At 40.6% G+C, this 24,311-nt stretch overlaps 3 protein-coding genes across 3 annotated transcripts; 2 read left to right on the top strand and 1 right to left on the bottom strand.

Annotated features, from left to right (window-relative positions):
* Nucleotides 1–75: 75 nt before the first annotated feature.
* Nucleotides 76–11,273, bottom strand: paqr4a (progestin and adipoQ receptor family member IVa). The gene is made up of 3 exons (XM_056402605.1): nucleotides 10,016–11,273; nucleotides 6,467–6,685; nucleotides 76–4,946 (listed from the first exon to the last, which is right to left on the bottom strand). The coding sequence occupies exons 1-3, from the start codon at nucleotides 10,287–10,289 to the stop codon at nucleotides 4,513–4,515; spliced, it is 927 nt and encodes a 308-aa protein (XP_056258580.1). The 5' UTR covers nucleotides 10,290–11,273; the 3' UTR covers nucleotides 76–4,512.
* A 2,619-nt stretch (nucleotides 11,274–13,892) lies between these two features.
* Nucleotides 13,893–20,014, top strand: LOC130184478 (perforin-1-like). Its single transcript, XM_056400408.1, has 5 exons — nucleotides 13,893–13,926; nucleotides 16,485–17,058; nucleotides 17,192–17,330; nucleotides 17,419–17,630; nucleotides 17,762–20,014. The coding sequence occupies exons 2-5, from the start codon at nucleotides 16,526–16,528 to the stop codon at nucleotides 18,636–18,638; spliced, it is 1,761 nt and encodes a 586-aa protein (XP_056256383.1). The 5' UTR covers nucleotides 13,893–13,926; nucleotides 16,485–16,525; the 3' UTR covers nucleotides 18,639–20,014.
* Nucleotides 20,015–20,399: 385 nt separating this feature from the next.
* On the top strand, nucleotides 20,400–24,228 carry LOC130184477 (perforin-1-like). The gene is made up of 5 exons (XM_056400407.1): nucleotides 20,400–20,500; nucleotides 21,453–22,026; nucleotides 22,160–22,298; nucleotides 22,387–22,598; nucleotides 22,730–24,228. The coding sequence occupies exons 2-5, from the start codon at nucleotides 21,494–21,496 to the stop codon at nucleotides 23,604–23,606; spliced, it is 1,761 nt and encodes a 586-aa protein (XP_056256382.1). The 5' UTR covers nucleotides 20,400–20,500; nucleotides 21,453–21,493; the 3' UTR covers nucleotides 23,607–24,228.
* Nucleotides 24,229–24,311: the final 83 nt, after the last annotated feature.

The following is a 24,311-nucleotide window of genomic DNA, read 5'->3' as shown; positions in this document are numbered from 1 at the left end:
ACACACACACACACACACACACACACACACACACAATAAAATAAAAATGGATCAAAGAGATCGACCTATAGACAGTTTTTAAAAATATAGACTTCAGTTTATTGCACAATCGTTGCTGGAGACTGAGGAGTGTGAGAGCCTGTCTGTTACACAGGAAACTAATGACCTAATGTTGGACAGACGTGTGAACTACAGCACAGGAACAGGCTGTGTGTCTGCGTCGGTGCACGTTAATTTGCGAGCACACAGACCGGATAATGAGGCACTCCGGGGACGCAATCAGCATCACCCGTCAGCGCAACAGGAGAAAGTAAACTGGACGACATACAGATTTCATGCTTGTATGGGTTCTGCAGGAGAGCTCATACACACATGTGCACATACACGGTGTGGAAATATAAACGAACAACCCTGGAGAGTAACTGCAAACCAGCACTGACAGTATTGCTATCCGTCAGTTAGGTTCATTTGGCTGCAGTATGGCTACAGTAATGCCTGCATCAGTGCACATGAACTTCCACTAGATGGAGCCACACTCACTCCTTTGTCATTTTAAAAATGCCATGACATTGCAGATATGAATAAATGATAACAGACAGACCCTCCAGAAAGCTCCCTTCATCCTAAAGGAAAGGGCTTGTCTCATTATCTGTACATATAGACCAGTGTCATTATTAGGATCCACAGAATAACAGTAATCATAATAATCAGTATATAACAATACAGGTAATCCATTATAAACAGGTCATTAACAGGCTATCCGGCACCTGTGTTATATTAAAAAAAACAGAATTTTGTTTTGTTAGTGATGTTTTCATACATCATGTCATTTTTTTTTTTTCATTTAACATACAGACAAAAGGACAAAGACTATTTTTTCTGGCCAGGTTCCACAACTGTAACATGGTTTTCAGAGAAATGCTCCCTTTCCACCTTCTCTTTCCCTTCTGTCCAATTTGTTACCAGCTTCACAGTGCGAACAGACCGGACAAAGAGGGCAGGCGGAGGTGGACTGAGGTCTCGCAGCCATGTTTCAGACAGCAGAGGTCAGGCCTCGGATGTTACAGCTACTGTTATGGCACCCTGAGAAATGGGAGACCCAGGATGTTGGAGTGAAGCCCTCCGGTTACAGCGGATCAGAGAGCAGTTATTTTAAATAAACACAAATCGACTTCACTGTTACGTATCCTTCGGCTGATAATGCATAGATAGACCAGTGGTAGTCACGAGGTATTCACATGCCTGCCAAGATTCCCCCGCGATGGTCGCATAATGTCTTTACCCACGTGTCTTCATCAAAAAAACAAAAAAAAGAAAGAAAAGAAAAAAAAGTGGTTACATTTAAATGATCAAAAGCATTCTTAGTTAGGGTCACAAAAGGTCAAACAACTCTACATTAGCACTGAAACCAATTTCAGTTGTTTTTTTTTTATGTGTTGTTCACATACATATGGAAATAGCTAAGCAAACACACGTCTTTGATATTAATCTGAAGCACCGCACCGAGCCGTGTCTGCTCCCCTCTCTTGTGTCTCGCTTTGGCTGAAAGAGAAAGAGAGCAGCAGCTTATATATGGCAACCCAAGAACCCCATGTCTTCTTATTTTTCTTTCCTTAACATATTGTGTATGTATCAAAAATGAATAAGGGTATATTTTCTGCACTGTATGTATATATAATCTACATACATGTATTTACATTATTTATATATGGACTTTTAATATGATTCAGAATTGTAGTTTACTTTGATTCAAAGCCCTTTTGAGGAAGATGAACAGTGCAGTTTAGTTGATAGTGATGTATTACCTCTGATCTGATCAGTTCAATCATCTTCCTTTAGTGTTGATGTACCCCCCCAACCTCCAACCCTCCCAGCCCAACCCCTTCCACTACACATATAGTCATTTCCAGGTGCGAGTGAACGGCCTGTGGACGGCTACAATGAACAAACGATTAGCTAACACCGAGACACCGGTTTCTGTTTCACAGCTACTTTCATGCATTTTTGTCAGTTTCATTCAATGGCCAAAAAATACATTAATTTCAGCTTTTACATTGTACCACGGTCATAGTAGGAAATAATCAGTGAGGGTGAGACCAGGAGACGCACAGTTTCTGACTCCTTTATCAAGGCAAGGGGCGGGTGGGGAGGTGGTGGCGGGTCAGGTGCAGTGTACATGTGGGAAATCCTTCTTCACCTATGAGTCAGTGTTAGCACAGGAAGCAGAGGGTGTGCTACACCTCAGACACGGTTAATTTGGCAAGATGAAGTGTGTGTGTTTGTGTGTGGGGTGGGGGCGGGGCGGGGGGGGGTCGGTGTCTGACAGGATTGGCAACTAGTCAGTGGGCGGCTGTGATTATTGGCATGGGAAACCAGTGCAATGTCATTAAGAACAGAAATCAGGCTTCAACCACTAGTCTTGAGCATTAAGGAACAGAGCAACGGTTACTTTTACTCAAGAGTAGTAACTGAACAAAGACAACGGAGCCAAAACAATCATGAACATTCAAACAGAACTGCTGTAACTTATACATGACAAGAGGGTGTAGGGGTTCATTCCTGCTCAGTTAGGTCAGCTTCATAAAATACTCCAGCACTTTAAAAAGACTCACGAGTTTCTGACCTCTATTTGAGTTAAAACAGTTCAAGTCAAGCGGTGCTCTGTCACGGAACACAAATCCAGCTGCAGAGCAAAAGCAGTGCCTTCAAACAAGTATAAAGTGGCAATAACAACCAACCCCAACAAACCATAAATATCCAGGGTCAGTGTAAAAGTAAACAAACACATTCAAGCCTCAGGACAATTTACATAAATAACATCTTCTGACGAGGGCAGCACAAGTTTTAAAAGTCACATAAAAATGTATCTGTATTGTGAATGGACACGGGTCATTTTTGACCATATTACTGTGTGTCTGAGGAGTCAAAAATCGATGGAAAAAAAAGTGTGTGGCGAGAAAATGAGAAGCTAATCCTCGGGATTTGCACAAAGATTTTCTCTGACCTCTAACTTCATCTGTCAGCCAGCGATCCTGCACAGCGACAACGTAAACTGCTTAGGCAGCTGACAGACGCACAGTATTATATGTATCAGCAATATATAATTACAATTACATACAAAGCATAATAAATAGAATATATTTCTTAATTTTAGTATTTTGGACATATGGTGCCAGTAGGTAAGATGGTTTTTATCTGGAGTTTGTCTGAATAGAGTTCCAGTGTAAAAACATTTAAAATTACACATTTAAGTTGCTGTTAAAGATGGCAGCTGTTAAGTGGCAAACCCCTTAAACTTTCAGTGCATCCTGCTGTCACATGTGCATCAGGATCAGGATCAGGATCTGGTGGCATTTCAGTGTTTAACATAATAATGTCATCTTTGGATACTGTTATCATGTTACACAAATGTAACTGGTGAAATCCTTATAATTTGAGGTTGTCATAAATGTAATAAATAAACAAATAGGACATGGAGTTTCATAAGTTTGGCAAATTGTAATGCCACTTAACAACACAGTTTGTAAACGTGCAATTTCTTTTCCAATCATAAATGCCTGAATTAGATTGGCACTGAGCTCAGGTGCAAACAAAGCCGATAACACTGCTCGATCGATTCTAATGTGTGGTTCAGGCCACCTAAAGCAAGTAAACTCCTTGCCAACTTGCTAACGCACTCAGGAATGAACCCCCCCCCCCCCTTACCCAACTTCATCTCCTCGTCATCATGCGACAAATCACATCGACACATGAAGAAGGAGGCAGTGGCAGAAAACAAGGGAACACAAACACAACAACTGGTCCAGTAAAACTCAGATACGAGTGCTTTGTGCAGCACTTTCAGTTTGTACATGTTGTATAAAAATATAAGTGTGAGGGAGTCTTAGTCTGTGTTGTGTGTGTGATGAGCTGAAATATGGATGTGCTGCATAGGTAGCAACAGTGACATCTCCGAGGACTCGAGCATGTGATATCATTTAGCCGCAGACTGTCTTAATGCTCAAGTAAAACTTCTATTATTAAGTAAAGGCTTCAAACTCAGCAGTAACCTTTTACTGGAGCCGTTACCTACGACTTTATAATCTTCAATACTCAGTTAATAAATTTAGTATTTAAAAGATTTCCATTTTACTGTGTGTGTGTTTGACTGTGTGTGTGTGTGTGTGTGGTGTGTGTGTGTGTGTGTGTGTGTGTGTGTGTGTGTGTGTGTCCGTATACACCTGTGCGTCCATGTTTGTGGCAAGTGAGACAGTCAAAATGCTTGTGCGTGTTACTTGACATACTTTAGCCTGCATTCGCACACGGTACTGAGATGAATGAAGATATGAACATTCTGAGTTTGAGCGCATGAGGTGAACACATGCACAGACGACACGTCGTCTCACCTCACAGCATCAGTTCCCCCTGATTCTCCCTGTTTCCCCTCCCTCTCCAGACAACCCCCTCCCCCCAGAGGTCCTTTGATCTTACATCCCAACGCTCCTTGTGGGGGGGCGGGGGCTGCTGGTGGGGTCAGTCTGAGGGACAGTTGTAGCTGTTGATCCACAGTAGGTCGTCAAGCACGCCCCAGTGCAGGTAAAGAATGGAGCCCACCACCAGAACATGCATGATCTGGTGGCTGTTGCACCAGTAGTCAAAGAGGCCCGGGCGGAAGCGCTCCGGGATGCGTGTGATGTTGATGACCCCGCCCAGCACGGCCAGTGCGTCCATCATTAGGAAGTGGCGTAGCGAGGTGGGGCTGCCGCCGCCCACACCCACCCAGCGGAGCAGGAAGAAGGAGAAGCGGAAAAGCGCTTGCCAGGCGAAGGAGCGCAGCCGGCGAACGCTGCTCCGAGCGGTCACGGCACAGTAGATGGCGTGGCTGGACAGCAGGATGTAGACTAACAGGGCGACAGTTCGGATGAACGGGTAGCACAACAGGGTACTGTAGACAATGGGCAGAGCCCCTGAGACAAGAAAACACACACATGAAAGTCAACACAGAGACGGAGGACCCCGCTTATAACACCTGACACACACTGCAACGCTAAGAGTCCAACACGGCTTCTTCCTGCAGCTTTTAGTTCTTCTCGTGCCGTCGCTGCCTGACTGGGAGTTTAATGTAGCTCTTAACTCTCGTTATGTGAAACCTCCTTAAGAGCCTGCTGAACAGTCAATTAATTGGTTATTTGTAGCCAATTAATAATCAATCAATCGAGAAATAATGACAGAATAATAACTTAGTTTCAACTCTAGACTCACCCTGCCAGAATATTACCTATTCTGAACAATAATCAGTTCATCAATAATTTGTGACAATGAGTTCAAAAGAAATGAGAGGCCGCATCTTCTGGCTTGTGCTTTCGGGAATTAAGCAGTCATGTTATGTTTGACTCAATTTTATGATTCCATACAATACTGAATCTAAGCTAAGGTTCATATGGTCTCGTAGGAAAAAAATATTATTACTGTGGCCAATCAGGTACAGCCATTCATTGTTCATCTGACTGAACAGGTACCGCTGCTTTACATTTATATTGCCTTGACGGAGGAGACAGCATCTGAGTTATATGGTGATATTGTCGTAATTGAAAAACCAGATATCAAATCTCATGTCTCAATATTGATTATTACTGCACTATCAGTGTAATGTGTATAGTGGAAGTTTGTAATACATAAGCATAATTCCCCATACACTGATTTATTTGTGGCGACGCAACATAATATCAAAACTTAGATTTTCCTTTTTTTTTTTTACTATTTCAAATTGTTAAAATCTTATTCCACAGTCTGTCCCTCACTCTCGCACAAACACATCGACAACAAACTGTCTGTTATAGTCGGACTGGCCACTGGGAGCACTGGGAGGAATCCCACTGCATTGTTGGGCCATGCAAAAATCCATAATGTTTTTACCGTCCTTGTTTGTCTCTTTACCGGCCCTCTCTGTGTGCCTGTCATCGGGGGTGTGTGAAGCGTGGATTGTGCAGTGTGTGTGTTCCAGGACTGGGCTCACTAGCCAATCACAATATATAATCAATACCTGCAATACCTTATATACGGTATTATTTAATGATTACATTAAGAAAGCCCCCCTCCCCTCTGCTCCCTCCATGAATAGAATCTAACTCAGGAACTAGGGAAGCACTGCCTAAGTGTATAAATAAATGCAAAATAATGCACTTGTCATTTTTTCTTATATAACAGTAATTTAGGTAGTATGGAAAATCAACATTCATTTCAGATCTTGGATCATTGCTTGCATTGGCCAATTGACTTAGACAAGTACTCAGCGGTCAAATTTGTTCTGACGAATCAATACCACACCTCCGAGCAAAAACACTTCCCTGGTAAATCATTGACAATCAATAAAGAAAAATTCCACCCATAAAGTAAACAGCCTGGCAGTAACAGAGGGACAGCTGACAGTGAATTTAAAATGATAAACGGTGGAGAAATCTGCTGAGCTTCCAGGAAGAACACGTACCCAGTGTGTTGATCATGCAGATTCCACACACATCGAGCTTGAGGAGGGTGTGGTAGACGGGCTCGCCTCCCTCGTGGTTCATGAAGAGGTGATAGAGCACAGAGCCCAGCTGGGGCGACAGACAAGCCAGAAAGTGCACCACGCCCAACCACGTGACGCTGATCTGAGACCAAGGGATGTTAAGAGGCAGCAGCACCAGGAAGCAAACCAAAGGAATGCCTGGAAAGCAGGAGGGTAAAGAAACAGAGACAGCACAGGTTATTAGATTAGGCCGTACCTTCGCTCTAAAGATGGAGCTTGTGTTTTGCTCCTGTTAAGACACAAACATGCCTGAAACACAATCATTTAAAAAGGAGAATACATCTCTATTTTAACAAATCTAATTACATATTTTTGACAATAAAATTTGTAAGACAACTTGTTCTGAAGGATTATTTCTGTTGGGTTGTTTCTTCTTGTGGGTGCCCTGTGACTGACAAGAAACAAAAGCCTGAGGTAATGTGCATGCTGGTATGAAAACCATCCGCTCGAGCACAATAACATAACACGGAAACTTTGAAGAAACCAAATTAAGCTGCCATGTTTATTGTGATGGATTAGCTGGCTCAGGACTTCCCGAGCCCATGGACATTGTTTTTTTCAAACAGTACAGGAATGAGTAGGGCCTTCCGACTCTGCTGAGTGTGTGCACACACCAGCAAGAACACTGTGGAGCAGAAGGGAAACCTACATGATTGGCACAAATTTATCAGTGTAACCGTTTGAGAGAAAGACAAGGCTCACACTAAGCTCTTATTTTGATGCAGCAAAGGGCTCACACTGCTAATGGCTACATAGCTCCAATTCAAGTTGCTCTATTTGGCAAGGGGGGTGGGGGGTGGGGGCACTCACTGCTACGTGAGCAAAATCCAGACCTTGAAATCTGATCCACATACAGTTGTTACGATCATATATCACTCTTCAACACACATACAGTATCCCACTCCCACTTCCCCTTGTTTCTGCTCACTCTGCCTTTCCCAATGTCAAGGCGTTTTGTCCCAGCCAGGTGATACAGGCAATGCCATCCACTGTAACACATCTATTTTTAAGTGTGTTATCTGTGCCCCTCCCCCCAACTCGTCCTGAGCCGGCCGGCTGGAGGGGACCTCTTCTGAAGGCCCACAGCATGAACGTGGTGAAGTGTCTGCGAGTTGCAAAACAAACCAGTTTGTGAAGCTTAGATTAATTGTTGCTACACAATAAATAAAAAAAAAAAAAAAAAATAAACCAAATATGTTCCACCTGAGATACAAACACCTCTGCATCTTTTCTTCTCTGTTTCAGAGAATTAGACAAAAGCTCAGTGGATTAAACATCACTGCCTTATATAGGCAATGATGTTAATGGTGCATTTGAGGTCACATGCTCAGCTGACGTCACTGGAGTGGAATAAAGACTTCCAGGGCCACTTCCCTGATGATCACTACTGCAGTTTATTCTGTGACTGCTGGCAGCTGGAGAGCCATGAAGTGATGACCTTCACACTGAGGAAGTTGTCAGATTTTCAGAAGTCAGTGAACCCAGATGACGTACTGCACTCTATAGCACTAAAGGAGGTATTTCAATGGCAGTAAGAGAGGGCAAAAGAAAGAAGTCACGCTGCTGTGTGCCATGCTATTGGCAGTCTAATCGTATCAATCTGAAAACAGAACGACCCCATGCAGATTGTTAACAAGCTGGCACATCAGTCTCACCTCTGCCTGCACAGATTAACACATTACTGCAATTAATTTTGTCTTGGCCCAACCTATTAAAAGAATGACATATTGTGTAACCATGACATTTTGGACCAAATGAAAAAGCCACTCCTGGCAATTTCTGTTATGTGCGTTTCAGTTGAACAAGCTTGTATTTATATATAATAAAATAATAAATAAAAATAAATATATAGCCTTAGGTCTTTTTTTTAATTGAATACATTTATAATTAAAATTCACCCTTTATTTTAATTTAATCAAAAGAAACAGCAATCTTCAGAAGTGGTTCAATATGTTCACTATCACATAGCAACTTTTAAATTACCTTGACGTATAACTGACAATGATGGAAAAAGATCTTGGAAGATCTTTCATTTAAACAAATGCAGCAACACAGCAGTGTCACAATAACCCAGTACACGTAAAAGTCCTGCATTCAAAATATTATTTTAGTAAAGATAGAGAAGTACAGAGTTTACGTTTTTTTTTTTTTTACTTAGAAACGGCCTGTGTGATTGTTGTATATCATGATACTGGAAAAATATTACTGATGCATTAATGTGGAAGTAGCATTTAAATGATTTACTGTCCCTGGTCAAGCTGCAGCTTCTCACATCAGATGATTTGCTGCTTTTCTTTATCATATATCACTGAAAGCTGAATGCCTTTGGGTTATGGATTGTTGGTCAGGCAAAACAAGATATTTGAAGCCTCCCCCGAGGCCCTGGGAAGTTTTTCACTTTCTTTTGTGTTTCATAAAGTAAATTATATTGTTTAATCTAAAAATAATCTGCAGATTAATCGATCATGAAAATAATCATTAGTTGCAGCCCTGTTACATTATATACTGTTGAGTAATTCAATCTCTAATAGTTATAAAATTTGACCATATGTTTTGTCTGTCAAATCATAATCAGTAAGGTATCTAGATCTACAGCTGTCAAATAAATGTAGTACAGTGAGAGGTGCAATATTTCCCTTTGAGTTAAGGTGCAGCAGAAGTATGATGTAGCATTAAAATTAAATATAAATATAATAATTAAAGATAGGGCTGCAACTATCAAACTTAATCACTGATTATTGTGTCGATTATTTTCACAATTAGTCGATTGATTGATCACAAAAAATGGTGAAAAATGCCTAATGTGACATTTTTGAATGTCTTATTTTGTCCAGCCAATAGTCCAGAATCACTAAATATTGAATTTACAGTAATGTAAGTACAAGAAAAGCAAAAAAACACTTAGTAAACAATTTTTCAACTTTCAAAATATTTTCAGTTTAATTTTCTGTCAACTGACTGATTAATCAACTAACAGTACAGTATTTGATGACTTTCCATCAATGATGACTGATATGTTGGGGGTATTCACCTGTCATCAAAAGTGAAATCACACATTTAAAACCTGTCACTCAGATTTACTGCAAGTATTTTAATACTGGGATGTATAATAAGTGTGTTATTTGTGTTTTCTGATGCTCTTGACTGTTGTATAACTTAAAACAGCCCCATATCTCTAATAAGTCTCATCTGACAAACAAACAATTTAATATTTTCATCATCAAGAGAAATTCTTCAAGCATGTATATGAATTTAGCTCAGATGTAACCGGTCAGATATTATGGGTTAAAGTCATGTGTGGCTTCATAAACGCTTTGCAGAATTCCCAGGCTTCAGTGCAGAGTCTGGTTTGGCATGAGTCCATGGTAGTGTATCTGTACTGGTGCGGGTTAATACACAAAGTCACACAAGCCACAGAAATCTCACCTGCTGACTGAGCAGCTCATGCTGATTTTTTTTTGTACTCACCGTGAGTGTATATGTTTCCAAGTTCATTGTGCAGATAAAACAGGCTTCTGATGCAGTCCTGCACTGAGGAGATTGGCCGGTATCCCGTTAGGACGTACTTGTTAAACTGAAGATGTGGAGGTGAACTCGCCCAGTCCAGCAGCCTGGGTCCATTTAAAAATGCCATAGCAAACAAAGCCGTTAATATGACGCCGCCGAATAAGTAAAAAACGGACTGTACACCTATATACACGTTCAGTAAGATTATTGCGACTAAAACCTTATGGGATACCATTGGTGTTGGTATTTGTTAGGGGCTTTTATATTGTGCTGTTAGCCGCCTAGCTTGGCGCTAGCAAGCTCCCGGTAAGTCTGTCAGCGCTACCCGGCGACGGTGTATCCGTGCCGCCGCTGTTTGCCTTGAACTGCCGGTACCTGTGCGAGTGTCATCCGCGGGGCTGGAGACAGACACGGCCAGCCACGTACATGGTGCAACCTCGGGACGGTCATTACATTTGGCAGGTAAAAAATGTCTGTGAAGCACCTGGAAGCCTCGAGCGATTGAGAGACAAAATGTTCCTGGTCATGTTAAAGCCGCTTCCTCGTTTTAGTTAGCATTCCGCTGCAGCAGCGCAGGTTTGAACGCGCCCCGGGCAGGGATGCTGTGTGAGCCACGGGTCCATCCAACTCCAGATGATGCTAGCTTGATCCTAGCGGTCAGATTTGCAGTAGAGGACTAGCAGGTCATACCTTTACTTTCACGAAAGCAAACGGGTATCATATGTTCAGGTCACTTCCGTGTGATGCTGGCTAGCTTTCGTAATGCCATTACAAAAACAAATGAGATCCGTGACTCTGGAGCGGAGATTTTAGGAAGGATTGCGGGCTAGCAAGCCGGGCAGTCGGCTACCGACGTCCTGTAAGTGTGGATGAGCGAGCTGATATCCGAGCCGGCTGACTCCAAACACAAACGGCCCGGTCCGTGAAGGTTATATTCAGTTTATCCAACATCTGCTTTATCCAGTTACGTTTCACCATTATTTCTTACTGGCTGTATTCCTTGAAATGCGGAGTCTTCCCTGGCGGCCTCAAGTCTCCTGCATCGCTTCTACTCAACGGTCAAGTTATCTGGAATAACAACGAGGATATGTCCGGTCCTCGTCTTCAAAATAAAACATAGACCAATATGGCAGGAAAGGGAAATTCAAATGACAATGATCAGCAACCGATTCTCCGTTTTTATTCACTATTGTTGTGAAAGGTTTTTACACATTCTAGTTAAACACTCAACGCCGTTTTAAACCCACTTTCACATTTGTGCAACCTTTGTTATATTTATGAAAACAAAAGTGTTGATGTCACTGCTTTTCTCCCCATCCAGACCAGGTCAGGTCAGGCCTATAAAAAACATTTTAGAATTGTCAAATCCAGATAAAATTAACCCGTATATTTGTGAAAATAACCCAGAAAGATGATTTTACTGCTTTTTTCCCATTCGGGCACATTGAACTAGGTGTAGATCAAAAAACTTCAATTAGAATTTTTCAAATCTGGATTAGATTAACCCAGGTGAGACTATTTAAAGTTTCACATTTTATTCTACTTGGGAAAAGACCACCCTTTTTTTGTTTTCATGAAAAGAATAAGGGTTTCACAGATCTGAAAGTGGGTTTTAAACAACATTAAGATTTTAACTAGGATGTCTAACTCACTTTTACAAGAATAAATGGATGAAACATGGAGAATTAGTTCCCCAATATTGTCATTTAAATTTCCCTTAACTTTCCCCTTTGCTGCTGAATGGGAAGCTAAGTTGAGCGTCATTAAACTTGCAGCATTATTCAGGTCAGGTTCAAACATCGAAATAAAGACTGAATTTGGTTTCATTGATATAAAAGTGTTTGTACCCAGAACACTGCAGGTTCAAGTCTCCATATCTAGACTGTATGTCAACAGTCAAGTAAGATCTTTAATGTGTGAGAGTAGTATGCAGTAGCAGGTTTCTGTGATGGCAAAGCATTATGCTCAGAAAAACCATGCATGCTCATTGATCAGTTAAACCTGATTAACATAAATACACAAGATGATGATGCCTTTTAGGAAGCCCTGAGGCGAATATTTGTTTTTGGGCCATGGTTGACCCCCTCCATTCTCCACCTTCTGCCCTGTGTAGCCATTGTGTACACACTTTGCCAAACAGTACTGCTATGTTTGCATGAAACAACCTGCCCCAAGGTGTTCTTTGTGGTAATTTGATTAAACACAACTTTAAATAGGAAGGAAATACAAAATACAAAGACCTTCGACGAGACCACTACATCCATAAAATTCACTAAAATGCATCACATCCTACTTGTTGCGGTATATTCGCTAGTATATTTGCAGTTAACCAAATTACCAAAACAACAGACTTGCAGTAAACCTGAAACTTTTGAACCCCAGCTGGGCCAAAGGGAAGATGTTTACTTGGCCTTTCAATGTTGAAAAAAAGATTTTATTTTGTAGGTGCACTCCTCTAACTTCTGGTCTTATTATGGTTGACTGAGTATCCTTTGATGCTGGATGGCTGCACTTGGCAGTGTAAATGCCAACACTGACTGAGCTTTAGCTGCCTTCAACACAGTCAGAAATATTGTAGTTGTGCCTGTGCTCACTGAAAAAACATTATTAATTAAGTTACTTTTAATAACAAATATATTCATTACAGCAACAACATGTCTCTGTTCCTACTGTTGTAATATTATAATTACAGATAAAAAAAATAGGTCAGCCTTTCAAGAATGTTTCCAAAGGCCTAAATGTTGAATTTTCTGAAAACAATTACCAGAGACACAAAATACTGTTTATAATGGTGGGATATGAAATTCTGTGAGTCTCAGATTTTAATCATGAGAAAACCACCTCTGCGAAACTAGTAGCCTCACTTTACAGTAAAACCTACACGTCTATAAATTAGTTACTCTCCAGACACATGAAAATCTGAAAGCAGTGCGCAAATCCTACAGATGCTAAGTGTTGCTTGATTTCTCATTTCAAACAGCAGCACAAATACTTTCATTATAGGTGCACTTTTGCTATTATTAGTGCACCAACGTACCAGATGTACTTGGAGTTAGAAGTTTCCCAGGAGCACTTGAAAGCGTCGGGTGACGTGCTGTGTTCCTTTAATGGGAGAGGACTGCTGAGGATCTGGATGAATCACACCACCTCCACCTCTCACCCCTCTCTGCTGCTTGGACTCTTTGACATGTAACCGCCTACAACCACACTTCTGCTCTAGACAAACCACATGTCATGTCAATTAGCAGGGGTTAAGGTTTATAGAAAATGAAAGAGAAAAGTGAAGCACACAACAATATTTTGTATATTGCCATCATATTATACATGTTTCATATATTTTATATTTTGTTCCTACTTGCAATACTGCGTTTGAAGTGATATGAAAGTGCTTTTGATGTCTGAATCTATGCATTAATCACTTTTCATAATGATTGCTTTCTTCTCTAATTTTAAGTTTCCTCAGTTCATTTTAAATATGTTTCTTTATTTTAGATGTATTTTTGTTGTATGTATAAATAAATAATATTTTTACATGTTGAAATAATCAATAATATTATTTGCTCCTGAAACACCCCGATTTTCTCCAAGTGGCTCACTAAAAATTTTATGTCTGGGCCTCATAGACAACCACCAAACTACCACTGTCTGTGAAAGCAGTTTCGTCTTTTCACCTATGGCCACAGGCAACCAAAGCTTAAGAGAAATGACAAGTTTCCTCTTCATTGATCAACTGTGAAACCACTTGTTTTATCACCTCTGCATTTCCCACCATGCCTCTTCTCCTCATGTCCAGCCCTGTTTCTTTGTCTATATGAACACAAAGTACTGATATTGATGCCTCAGATTCATGCAGCTAAACAAACAAGACAGAGGTGAGTCTTTGCAGATTAATTCATTCTGAAATACTCTCAAGTTTTATTTAAGATATCATTATTTATTAGTATCTGTTGCTATCTGTTTGGGTTTTTATTAGTTATTAGATATGTAATTACTAACTATTATTATTATTATTATTATTATTATTATTATTATTATAACAGTTTTTTTTTCCTTTTTTATATAGCACCTTTCAAAATTCTTTACAGTACGAAAACAAAAACTAAATAAAATCCAAAATTTTAAAGAAAAAGGATAGAATAATTGAAACAACTAGAAAATTCCAGGGAAATTTTGAGTGCCACGGGGGCTACTGTCGGGATGAGTACATGATTTATTTCCAGTGTGCAAAAGTCACCCTGATCATATTCTGGTTTTGAGAAATGTCTTGATATAAAAGACTCTGATATAAAACAATGTCACATCCCTCCATCATGTATTATGTGGGAAATATCTCATATTCTGTCTTGTTTTTTTTAATAAAACAAGAGGCAACATGTCTTCAAACTGGCATTTAAAGGGTTAAAATCCTGAAAACTAATAAACATTTGGTAGGTTTGAGCAGAACTGAAGTGGTTTAAGAGATGTATGCAAAAAAATATTGATATATGATGATTTTATAGCATTTTCTTTGTGTGTCCTTTTTTGGACGCGAGGAACCCCAGAGGGTACAAAATGTGTTACCAGTGTATAATAGACCTGTAACAGTAACTGACATTAGATTTTAAAAATATGTCAAAAAAGACACTTTCTTGCAGAAATCCATACCTTCAGCTGTAACAGCCAAAATGATCAGCAAATCAAAAAAAAAAGTAAAGAAAATGTCCAAAAAAGGACAGAGGGACCCCTGAGGGTTAATAAATCCCACGAACCGCTATTTAAATTACCACTATTATGTTTTTTTCGGTGCTAAATTTAACATTACTGGGGAGGAGAGCAACGCGACTAGAAGTGACAGCGAGAGAGGGCTAGTAGCTTCTCCTCTCCTCTGTCTCAGCGGAGACCATCACAACTTCATTCACTCTTTTAACAAAACAAAAAAAAAAGCAACGAAGGAAGCAGTAAATGGACTTACAGAATAAAAAGACCTAACTAAATGTAATTTAAGACCTAACATGCGGCTAATGTAAAGCTAGCAGAGCTTGGAGAGTTGGTTATCTGGTTGCTAGGCGCACGCGCGCACACAGGTCAGGAGCTGCCGTTGCCAGGGCAATGTGAAAATCTGCCCAGAATTTGGCTTCTACATGGCTTCAAACAACTGCAAATTATGAGAAAACCGTTACTTCTTTTCAAAAACCGAAAAGACCGTGACAGACACTGAAGCCAGAAGTTTCTACAGTCTCTATTTTATTCAGATATTCCTTAAAATGAATGAGTAAGCTCAGTGCGAAGACAGAGTGAGATTCTTTTGAAAAAAAAAGAGGATTACATTAGGTGTCAATGAGAGTGAGACAGGTATTGCTGCCGGACTCGGCACCCCCGTTTAAATTTTGTGCAGACCCTGCCTGTCAAAGTTACATTTTATGAATCCCAACAACTATGTCTACATTTTGAGAAATAATTATTCGTCTCCTTTTTACGGTTTGGCCGTGAGCTCGAGTTAAAAATAAAAATAAAGGTTATTTTTTACTGCTTCATGCACTCTAGCCAACTGACGCTTTCACTCTAACTTTGAAGAAAAAGTGATTTGCACTCCTCCTTTGAGTGCTCACAGTTTGAAAAGTTTACATGTTATGTAAAAACAGTTCCTGTCTTTTTGAGAGAGCAGAAGTTTTCCTCCGTTTTATAGTTTGAATCACATTTCTACATGCAGGTATGAGAGAGCTGGGTGACTCAGAAAAAAGGTGAAATTTGTAGAAAAAAGGTGGGTTTCTAAAGAAAATTCCAATGCATTATTTATTCCCAGTTTTTTGATGTATATATTACCGGGGTTTTCTCAAAGCTGCGGGACGAGTTACGCGCCGAAATTTGGCGGAAGAATAATAAACCCGAAAGAGAAGATTAATAGATGCCTCGGGGCTCCGCTATTCTAGCTGTAGAGGAGTGCCTCGGAGCTGAGCACCCGTGGCACTAATTAGAATACATTATTATGGGCTTCTTTTTTTTGTTATGAAATAGGTTACCCAGACTAGACAAGAGACTGTTGATGATTCATTTTGGGAAGTCAAGACACACCAAATTAGGGCGTCGAGTGGCGCAATGGGTTGAGCGGGTGCCCGATATGTAGAGGCTACAGTCCTCGCTGCAGTTGGCCCCGGTTCGAATCCCGCATCGGACAGCCCTTTACTGCATGTCATTTCCCCTCTCTCTGTCTCCCCATTTCCTGTCTCTCTCTACTGTACTATAAAATAAAGGCATAAACAGTCCAGAAAAATATACTTTAAAAAAAAAGACAGGACAAATTGGAGGTTTTAAAAGTGGGTAAACACTGGCAACAATTGCTGCCTCAAATCCTACAGTAGTTTAAACCTGTCCAACAAGCAACTTGTAGGGGTGTAGGAATGGACTGTTCCACTTGCTCATGATTGTTCAATTAAAAACGTTTCTTTTTCAGGATAAACCATCAGTTTGTATCCATCATCTCAAATTAGCAGCATGTTCCTGTTGAATATTTGCATCTGTGCCGGCATCATGCTGTCCCTCCCTCAGTGCTCGTATCAGTCATGCACCGAAGGGACACCCAGACAGTGCATCGAGGCAGAATTTGTTCCAGGTACCAATTTGGCCGGGGAAGGCTTCGACATCACCAAAATGGAACGAAAGGGGGCCTTTGTGCTCAACATGAATCAGTGGAAACGCAAGGACAAAACATGCATCCTGTGTAGCAACCCCTTTTTGGAGAACAAAAAACAAAAGCTCCCCTTGTCGGTGGTGGACTGGAGGCCAAAACAGTCCTGCAGCATGAAAGTGGCCAGTAAACTCCACAGATCAAGTGAATCTCTGGTCAGTTCCAGCACCTCTTCTGTTGAAAACAACTGGGGGATGAATCTAGACGTTAATGTGGGTAAAAAAGGCGCCTCAATGATGCTGGCTGGTACCAATTCTAAACTGTCTGATTATTCCATGGAAAAAACAAAGAATGACAAGTTCAGCTTCACGAGTCAAAGCATGTTGTGTGAGTACTACAGGTAAGAAGACGAGGACTCAGAAACTTTTCTCTGCACTCTCGCCTATGAATTCATTAACTTTAATGCTCAAATATAAAACTGTTGCACACCTGTTTCTTACTGGTCTGTCTTCTTGGTGTCTCACTGCGAACAGCTACCGAGTTTCCAGCAAAACAAAGCTGCACAGAGAATTTAACCATGCAGTAAAGCAACTCCCCAAAACCTACTCCCCTGAACACAAGCCACAATTTTACAAACTGATTGACAACTTTGGCACTCATTACATCACCAAGGTGAATGACAACAAAAAGCAATTTTGTCAAATTCAATTACCACAATAGCAAAATTATGCAAAGTAACACATTTCACATATCATTCCAGGTGAAGTTGGGAGGAAGTGTTCAATCTGTGACCAGCATCAAGCAGTGCCAGGCCAGCCTGCAGGGCCTCAGCGTGGAGGAGGTGAATATGTGCCTGGAAGTTGAAGCGTCTGCCAGCATCCACGCCACAATAAAAACTCAAGCAAAACACTGTAAGAAGGACATCGAGAAGACAGACAGTAAATCGGCCTTCTCCAGCCTCTTCAATGACAGGTATAGAACATTTTCTCATATAAAATATTTAGTCAAATGTTTTCAGTTAATTTGTGCTTCACACACACTAAATTTTCAGCACCAGAGACGCCAATTTGGCTCAAATGTTGAAACAACTCTTTCCTCTCCAGGTTCACAGAAATAAAGGGGGGTCATACCACAGAGCCAGACCTTCTCTTCTCCGCTGACAAAAATCCATCGGCCTACAAAGAATGGCTGAACACACTCCCACAGAATCCAGACATAGTCTCATATTCTCTGGAGTCACTTCATGAGTTACTGCCTACGAACACACCTGCCCGGAAGAACCTGCGCTCAGCCATTAGCCACTACATCCTGGAGAAAGGCCTGTGGAAGAACTGCAGTGAACGCTGTCAGGCCGGCATCAAGAGCGACCCAAGGGATTCCTGCGTCTGCCGATGCCACAATGACCCTGCTGTAAACGCTGACTGCTGCCCAACCCGTAAAGGCATGGCACGCGTCATCATAACCATACAACGGGCTTCTGGTTTGTGGGGAGACTGGTTCACTTCAACAGATGGTTATGTGAAGGTGTTTATCAACAAACAGCTCTGGCGGACTCCTGTCATTTACAACAACAACAACCCACACTGGGCAATGGTCATGGACGTGGGCTCTCACGATTTGTCCTCAGGACAGAAAGTGAGATTTGAAGTGTGGGATGAGGACAACAAATGGGACGACGACCTGTTGGGAGCATGTGAGCGAGTTCTGTCTACAGGAGTCAAGGAGGATTTCTGTAATCTGAACAATGGTAACCTGTTCTACAAATTGGATGTGAAATGTGCTCCGAGTCTGAGTGGAAATTCATGCACGGAGTATAAACCTTCACCTATGAGTCAAAGTCTGAAGAAGCTGTATGTGTCCCGTCATGCCCACCCTATTCCAAAGGCCATCCTGTTAGAGATGGGTGTGTTTGTGGACGAATCCAGTTCACAGAGAAACCAGAGTCACACTGCTGAGAGTCAAAAGTTTGATGAGCTATAACAACCATGTTTGGTTTTACTGAAACTTACATTGAAGGCATTACCAACATTTTTATAGTATTGATGAGATTAATATAAGCAAAAGGCATTATTATTCATAAGTCTAGTCCCACATTAAAGCTCTCTCAACAAACGACGATGTCAGTATTGTTGACAAAATGGCTGCAACTCAATTTCAGGAAAATATCCCTCATATCTTGTATGTTCATTTTTTCTTTTAGGTTAAAGGTCCCATATTATATGAACTGAGATTCCTGTGTCTTCTTTGATTATAAAGCAGGTCTAGGTTCTATATTAATACCGGAGTGTATCAAAGCGCTCAGTCCACAGAAAAACGCACACAGCCTGTAATTTGGAAACTGAGCCTTAAAACAAGCCGTCAGGACTTCTGTAACTTTGTGATGTCACAACAAAGCAGCCACCACTCTCAGCCATGTTCCCAGTGCCGCCCACTTGGACCCACCATCCAACCTTGCAGGATTTGGTTTCTCTGAGTGTTTACCTGAAATCTGCTTTATTTTTAATCAGTCACATAGAAAAAAGTCAGCCAATCAGAAGAGAGGCTCAGAGCATCCTCTCTTCTGATTGGCTCAGTGAGATGTTGTTACTAGAGCTCCAGAGAGAAGCCTGAAGGAGGAGATGTAAAACTACACTGACATGGTTTTTGGTTCTTAAAACCACAAATATACTGTATCTTCTTATGGATCAACACTCGAATAAAACACAGGAAAAGTGTAAAATGTGGAACTTTAATCTACATCATTAAGTGAAAGTAAAATTAGACTTGTGTTTGGCAGAAGTGTGTTGCTAATAGAAGTTATTTTTATATATCTCCAAATTTTCATAATGAAGTTCTCATTATACTGTACTTTCCTGGTCTTTCCTCAGCAGAGCATATGCAATTGATCATCTAAAAGTTCTTGCAGTTGTTGAAACATGATTTTGATTCAATGCGACTTTTACTTACATTATTTTTTACAGGCTTTTTATCTGTGCATTTCTTTCCTTTTTATTACTTCTATACAGGCATTTATAACATGCACTTGTGTGTTTTCTATATTTTAATGACATTGCCTCATGGATTTTTGATGATCAGGTTGACTCACATTTATATAGAGAGAAATACCTCTGTTGCTTTATAGCATACATCTCCTTAGTGCTGATATAATTTTTTTTTTTTTAAATGTATGAATCTTCGCATGTACTATTTTCCTTTTACTGTGTTCTTGTTACCTTGTGTGTAAGTTTAATGGTTTCCTGTCTATGAATATCTGCATCTTACATGTACTTCTGTTAAGCTTTCAAAAATAAATGATTTTTTATACGTTAAAATACTCAGACATTTAAGTGCTTGTTGCTGAACTGGTCCCATTTGGTATGTCGTCCTCCAACAGGACTCACCTAAATTTTATCAAAGCTTATGATATATCTTTTCTTATAGCCTACAACTATCAAGTTACTTTGTGTTACTAAAATTCTTTGGAAATCAATCATTATTGTGTGACAGTCTCCTGTTCTCATTATATTTGGACCACAGCCCACCACCACTTCAGAGAAATGATAGGTTTGTGGTCTCTGGTTCGTTATTGACTGGAAAGCCAGCCTCACTTTTATGTTGTCACTATCTGTTTGAGTTTGTCTGTAGACCACCAGCTCCTCCCCCTCAGTACTGGGTCTGTTCAACATTAACGAAACTGACAAACCGCTTTTTTTTTTTTTTTCCTGTGCTCTCTTAAAGACCACTTTGACCTCATCCCCCTCACCACCTCCTGCCATGATCTCATTTAAACTTTTAAAGACAAAGCACTGATATTCATGCTTGCAGTCTGTTTCATACATGCAGCATTAACAGGCGAGACGAAGGTGAGTCTGTGTTGATGTTCTTATACTGAAATTTTCTTTCACTTTTCATATAGTCTTTCCAGACATTATAAACTGTTCATTGCTGTATCTGTGAGTAATTCTATGGCATAGTTTATAGTTTAGTCCTTTGACATTCGTGAGAACAGCAGTTTCAAACAGTGAGTGAGTTATTATGCTGCAAGTCATGTCCATTTATTTATAAAGCTAAGCAATTGTGTAGTGTCATGGAAATTCAAATGCTTTTGTAAAATGATTGGTCTTGAGACTGGAAAGACAGTAAGGAGTCAAATGTTCCAGTCTTGGTTTGTCTTATTCTCATTTAGGCAGAGAAAATCTTTGGCCTTTCAGTATTTGAGATCCTTGGCGCAAATCAGAAGAGACTTAAAGTTTTCTTGTAAACAAACAAAAGGATTCATTCATTTACATTCAGTGTTTCTGATCAAAACGCAATATGTGACTCCTTACGGTACAACAAACGTGTTGAATGCATTTCCTCCCTCATGACACATTTGCAGAAAGACTGTGGGAAGTCATGTTTTAGAAAAGCATATATGACTCAAAACAGGTCCTAAAATGGAGCCTTGAGGTACTCCACAACAGAAAGAATCAAAGAAATAAAGAGTCATTTAAAACTGACACTGATCTATTATGCAGATGAGACTCAAACCACATATCTTTATCTTGAATTTGAAATACTTGATTGAGATGGTCCAAGAAAACAGAATGGTAAACTTCATCAAAAGAACAGGACAGTCTATAAACATAACAAAATAACATAATTTCCAAAATCTTAAGATGCCACTAAGATATATGACAAGACGAAAATGACAGTTTAAAGACAGGAAATAAGTATATCACTGCACAGGAGAGAATTACTCTACATCCAGTGAGCATTTTCTAGTGGTGTGGAAATGAGCTGTTCCACTTGCTCATTAAAATGTTTCTTTTTCAGGATAAACCATCAGTTTGTATCCATCATCTCAAATTAGCAGCATGTTCCTGTTGAATATTTGCATCTGTGCCGGCATCATGCTGTCACTCCCTCAGTGCACGTATCAGTCATGCACCGAAGGGACACCCAGACAGTGCATCGAGGCAGAATTTGTTCCAGGTACCAATTTGGCCGGGGAAGGCTTCGACATCACCAAAATGGAACGAAAGGGGGCCTTTGTGCTTGACATGAATCAGTGGAAACGCAAAGACAAAACGTGCATCCTGTGTAGCAACCCCTATCTGGAGAACAAAAAACAAAAGCTCCCCTTGTCGGTGGTGGACTGGAGGCCAAAACAGTCCTGCAGCATGAAAGTGGCCAGTAAACTCCACAGATCCAGTGAATCTCTGGTCAGTTCCAGCACCTCTTCTGTTGAAAACAACTGGGGGATGAATCTAGACGTTAATGTGGGTGAAAAAAGCGGCTCAGTGATGCTGGCTGGTACCGATTCTAAACTGGCTGATTATTCCATGGAAAAAACGAAGAATGACAAGTTCAGCTTCACGAGTCAAAGCATGTTGTGTGAGTACTACAGGTAAGAAGACGAGGACTCAGAAACTTTTCTCTGCACTCTCGCCGATGAATTCATTAACTTTAATGCTCAAATATAAAACTGTTGCACACCTGTTTCTTACTGGTCTGTCTTCTTGGTGTCTCACTGCGAACAGCTACCGAGTTTCCAGCAAACCAAAGCTGCACAGAGAATTTAACCAAGCAGTAAAGCAACTCCCCAAAACCTACAGCCCTGAATACAAGAAACGATTTTACAAACTGATTGACAACTTTGGCACTCATTACATCACCAAGGTGAATGACAACAAAAAGCAATTTTGTCAAATTCAATTACAACAATAGCAAAATTATGCAAAGTAACACATTTCACATATCATTCCAGGTGAAGTTGGGAGGAAGTGTTCAATCTGTGACCAGCATCAAGCAGTGCCAGGCCAGCCTGCAGGGCCTCAGCGTGGAGGAGGTGAATATGTGCCTGGAAGTTGAAGCGTCTGCCAGCATCCACGCCACAATAAAAACTCAAGCAAAACACTGTAAGAAGGACATCGAGAAGACAGACAGTAAATCGGCCTTCTCCAGCCTCTTCAATGACAGGTATAGAACATTTTCTCATATAAAATATTTAGTCAAATGTTTTCAGTTAATTTGTGCTTCACACACACTAAATTTTCAGCACCAGAGACGCCAATTTGGCTCAAATGTTGAAACAACTCTTTCCTCTCCAGGTTCACAGAAATAAAGGGGGGTCATACCACAGAGCCAGACCTTCTCTTCTCCGCTGACAAAAATCCATCGGCCTACAAAGAATGGCTGAACTCTCTCCCACAGAATCCAGACATAGTCTCATATTCTCTGGAGTCACTTCATGAGTTACTGCCTACGAACACACCTGCCCGGAAGAACCTGCGCTCAGCCGTTAGCCACTACATCCTGGAGAAAGGCCTGTGGAAGAACTGCAGTGAACGCTGTCAGGCCGGCATCAAGAGCGACCCAAAGGATGCCTGCGTCTGCCAATGCCACAATGACCCTGCTGTAAACGCTGACTGCTGCCCAACCCGTAAAGGCATGGCACGCGTCATAATAACCATTCAACGGGCCTCTGATCTTTGGGGTGACCACACCACAGCCACAGATGGTTATGTGAAGGTGTCTTTCAACAGGCAAACGGTGCGGTCCCGTGTCATTTACAACAACAACAACCCACACTGGGCAATGGTCATGGACGTGGGCTCTCAGGATTTGTCCTCAGGACATAAAGTGAGATTTGAAGTGTGGGATGAGGACAACAAATGGGACGACGACCTGTTGGGAGAATGTGAGCAAGATTTGTCTGCAGGGGTCAAGGAGGATCTTTGTAACCTGCAGCACGGCCGGCTCTTCTACAAATTGGAGGTGAAATGTGCTCCGAGTCTGAGTGGAAATTCATGCACGGAGTATAAACCTTCACCTATGAGTCAAAGTCTGAAAAATCTGTATGTGTCCCGTCATGCCCACCCTGTTCCAAAGGCCATCCTGTTAAAGATGGGTGTGTTTGTGGACGAATCCAGTTCACAGAGAAACCAGAGTCTCACTGCTGAGAGTCAAAAGCTTAATGAGATATAACAACCATGTTTGGTTTTACTGAGGCCTACATACTGTACTAACACAACACTTTTAATTTGGCATATGGATGACATTAAAAGACTTTAACTAATATAGAGGCACGTCAGTTAAGAAGAATTCTTATGTGTTGACAAAGCGACTGCAGCCTGGAAGATGATGCTCCGAATATTTGACATGTTAAATTTTTGACTCAGTTGAAGTCTTTAATTGCAACTTGCAGTTGGAGTTGTTAATGTAGGCTCCCAGAAATCAGCCTGAGAAAAAGATTTAGATGACTGAAATTTACTCTTATAAATGTATAAAAATAAATATGAGGAAAATGCAGTTCTTATGATGCTCTTGTGATCTGCATATTTGTATCATATAGTGTCCATTTCCTCAGTTCAGTTTGTTATAATATGGCTTTTACTTATAAACTTATTTATGCCTTATATTTTACATACTTTCAAAGAGAACATGTTTGCAGACTTAATGTATTCACTCTGTAGCATTTTATTATATATTCAAACATTTATAACATGTGCTAGTGTGTTTTATGCATTTATTATTTTGTGTATTCTTGCCATGGTGTTTGTTTATCCACAATAAAAGCATAGTATCTGAACATTGCAGTATTTCAGTGTATTTGATCTTATTGCTTTTAGTTTTGAATTGCGTGTTGATGTTCTGTTTGTCTCAGGCAGCACTGCCCAACGTGAGAAAGGA

The sequence above is a fragment of the Seriola aureovittata genome, chromosome 17 (assembly GCF_021018895.1).
Source record: "Seriola aureovittata isolate HTS-2021-v1 ecotype China chromosome 17, ASM2101889v1, whole genome shotgun sequence".
NCBI classification, from domain to species: domain Eukaryota; kingdom Metazoa; phylum Chordata; class Actinopteri; order Carangiformes; family Carangidae; genus Seriola; species Seriola aureovittata.
The sequence above is the reverse complement of the archived record's forward strand: the minus strand, read 5'-3'. Positions and strand labels throughout refer to the sequence as shown.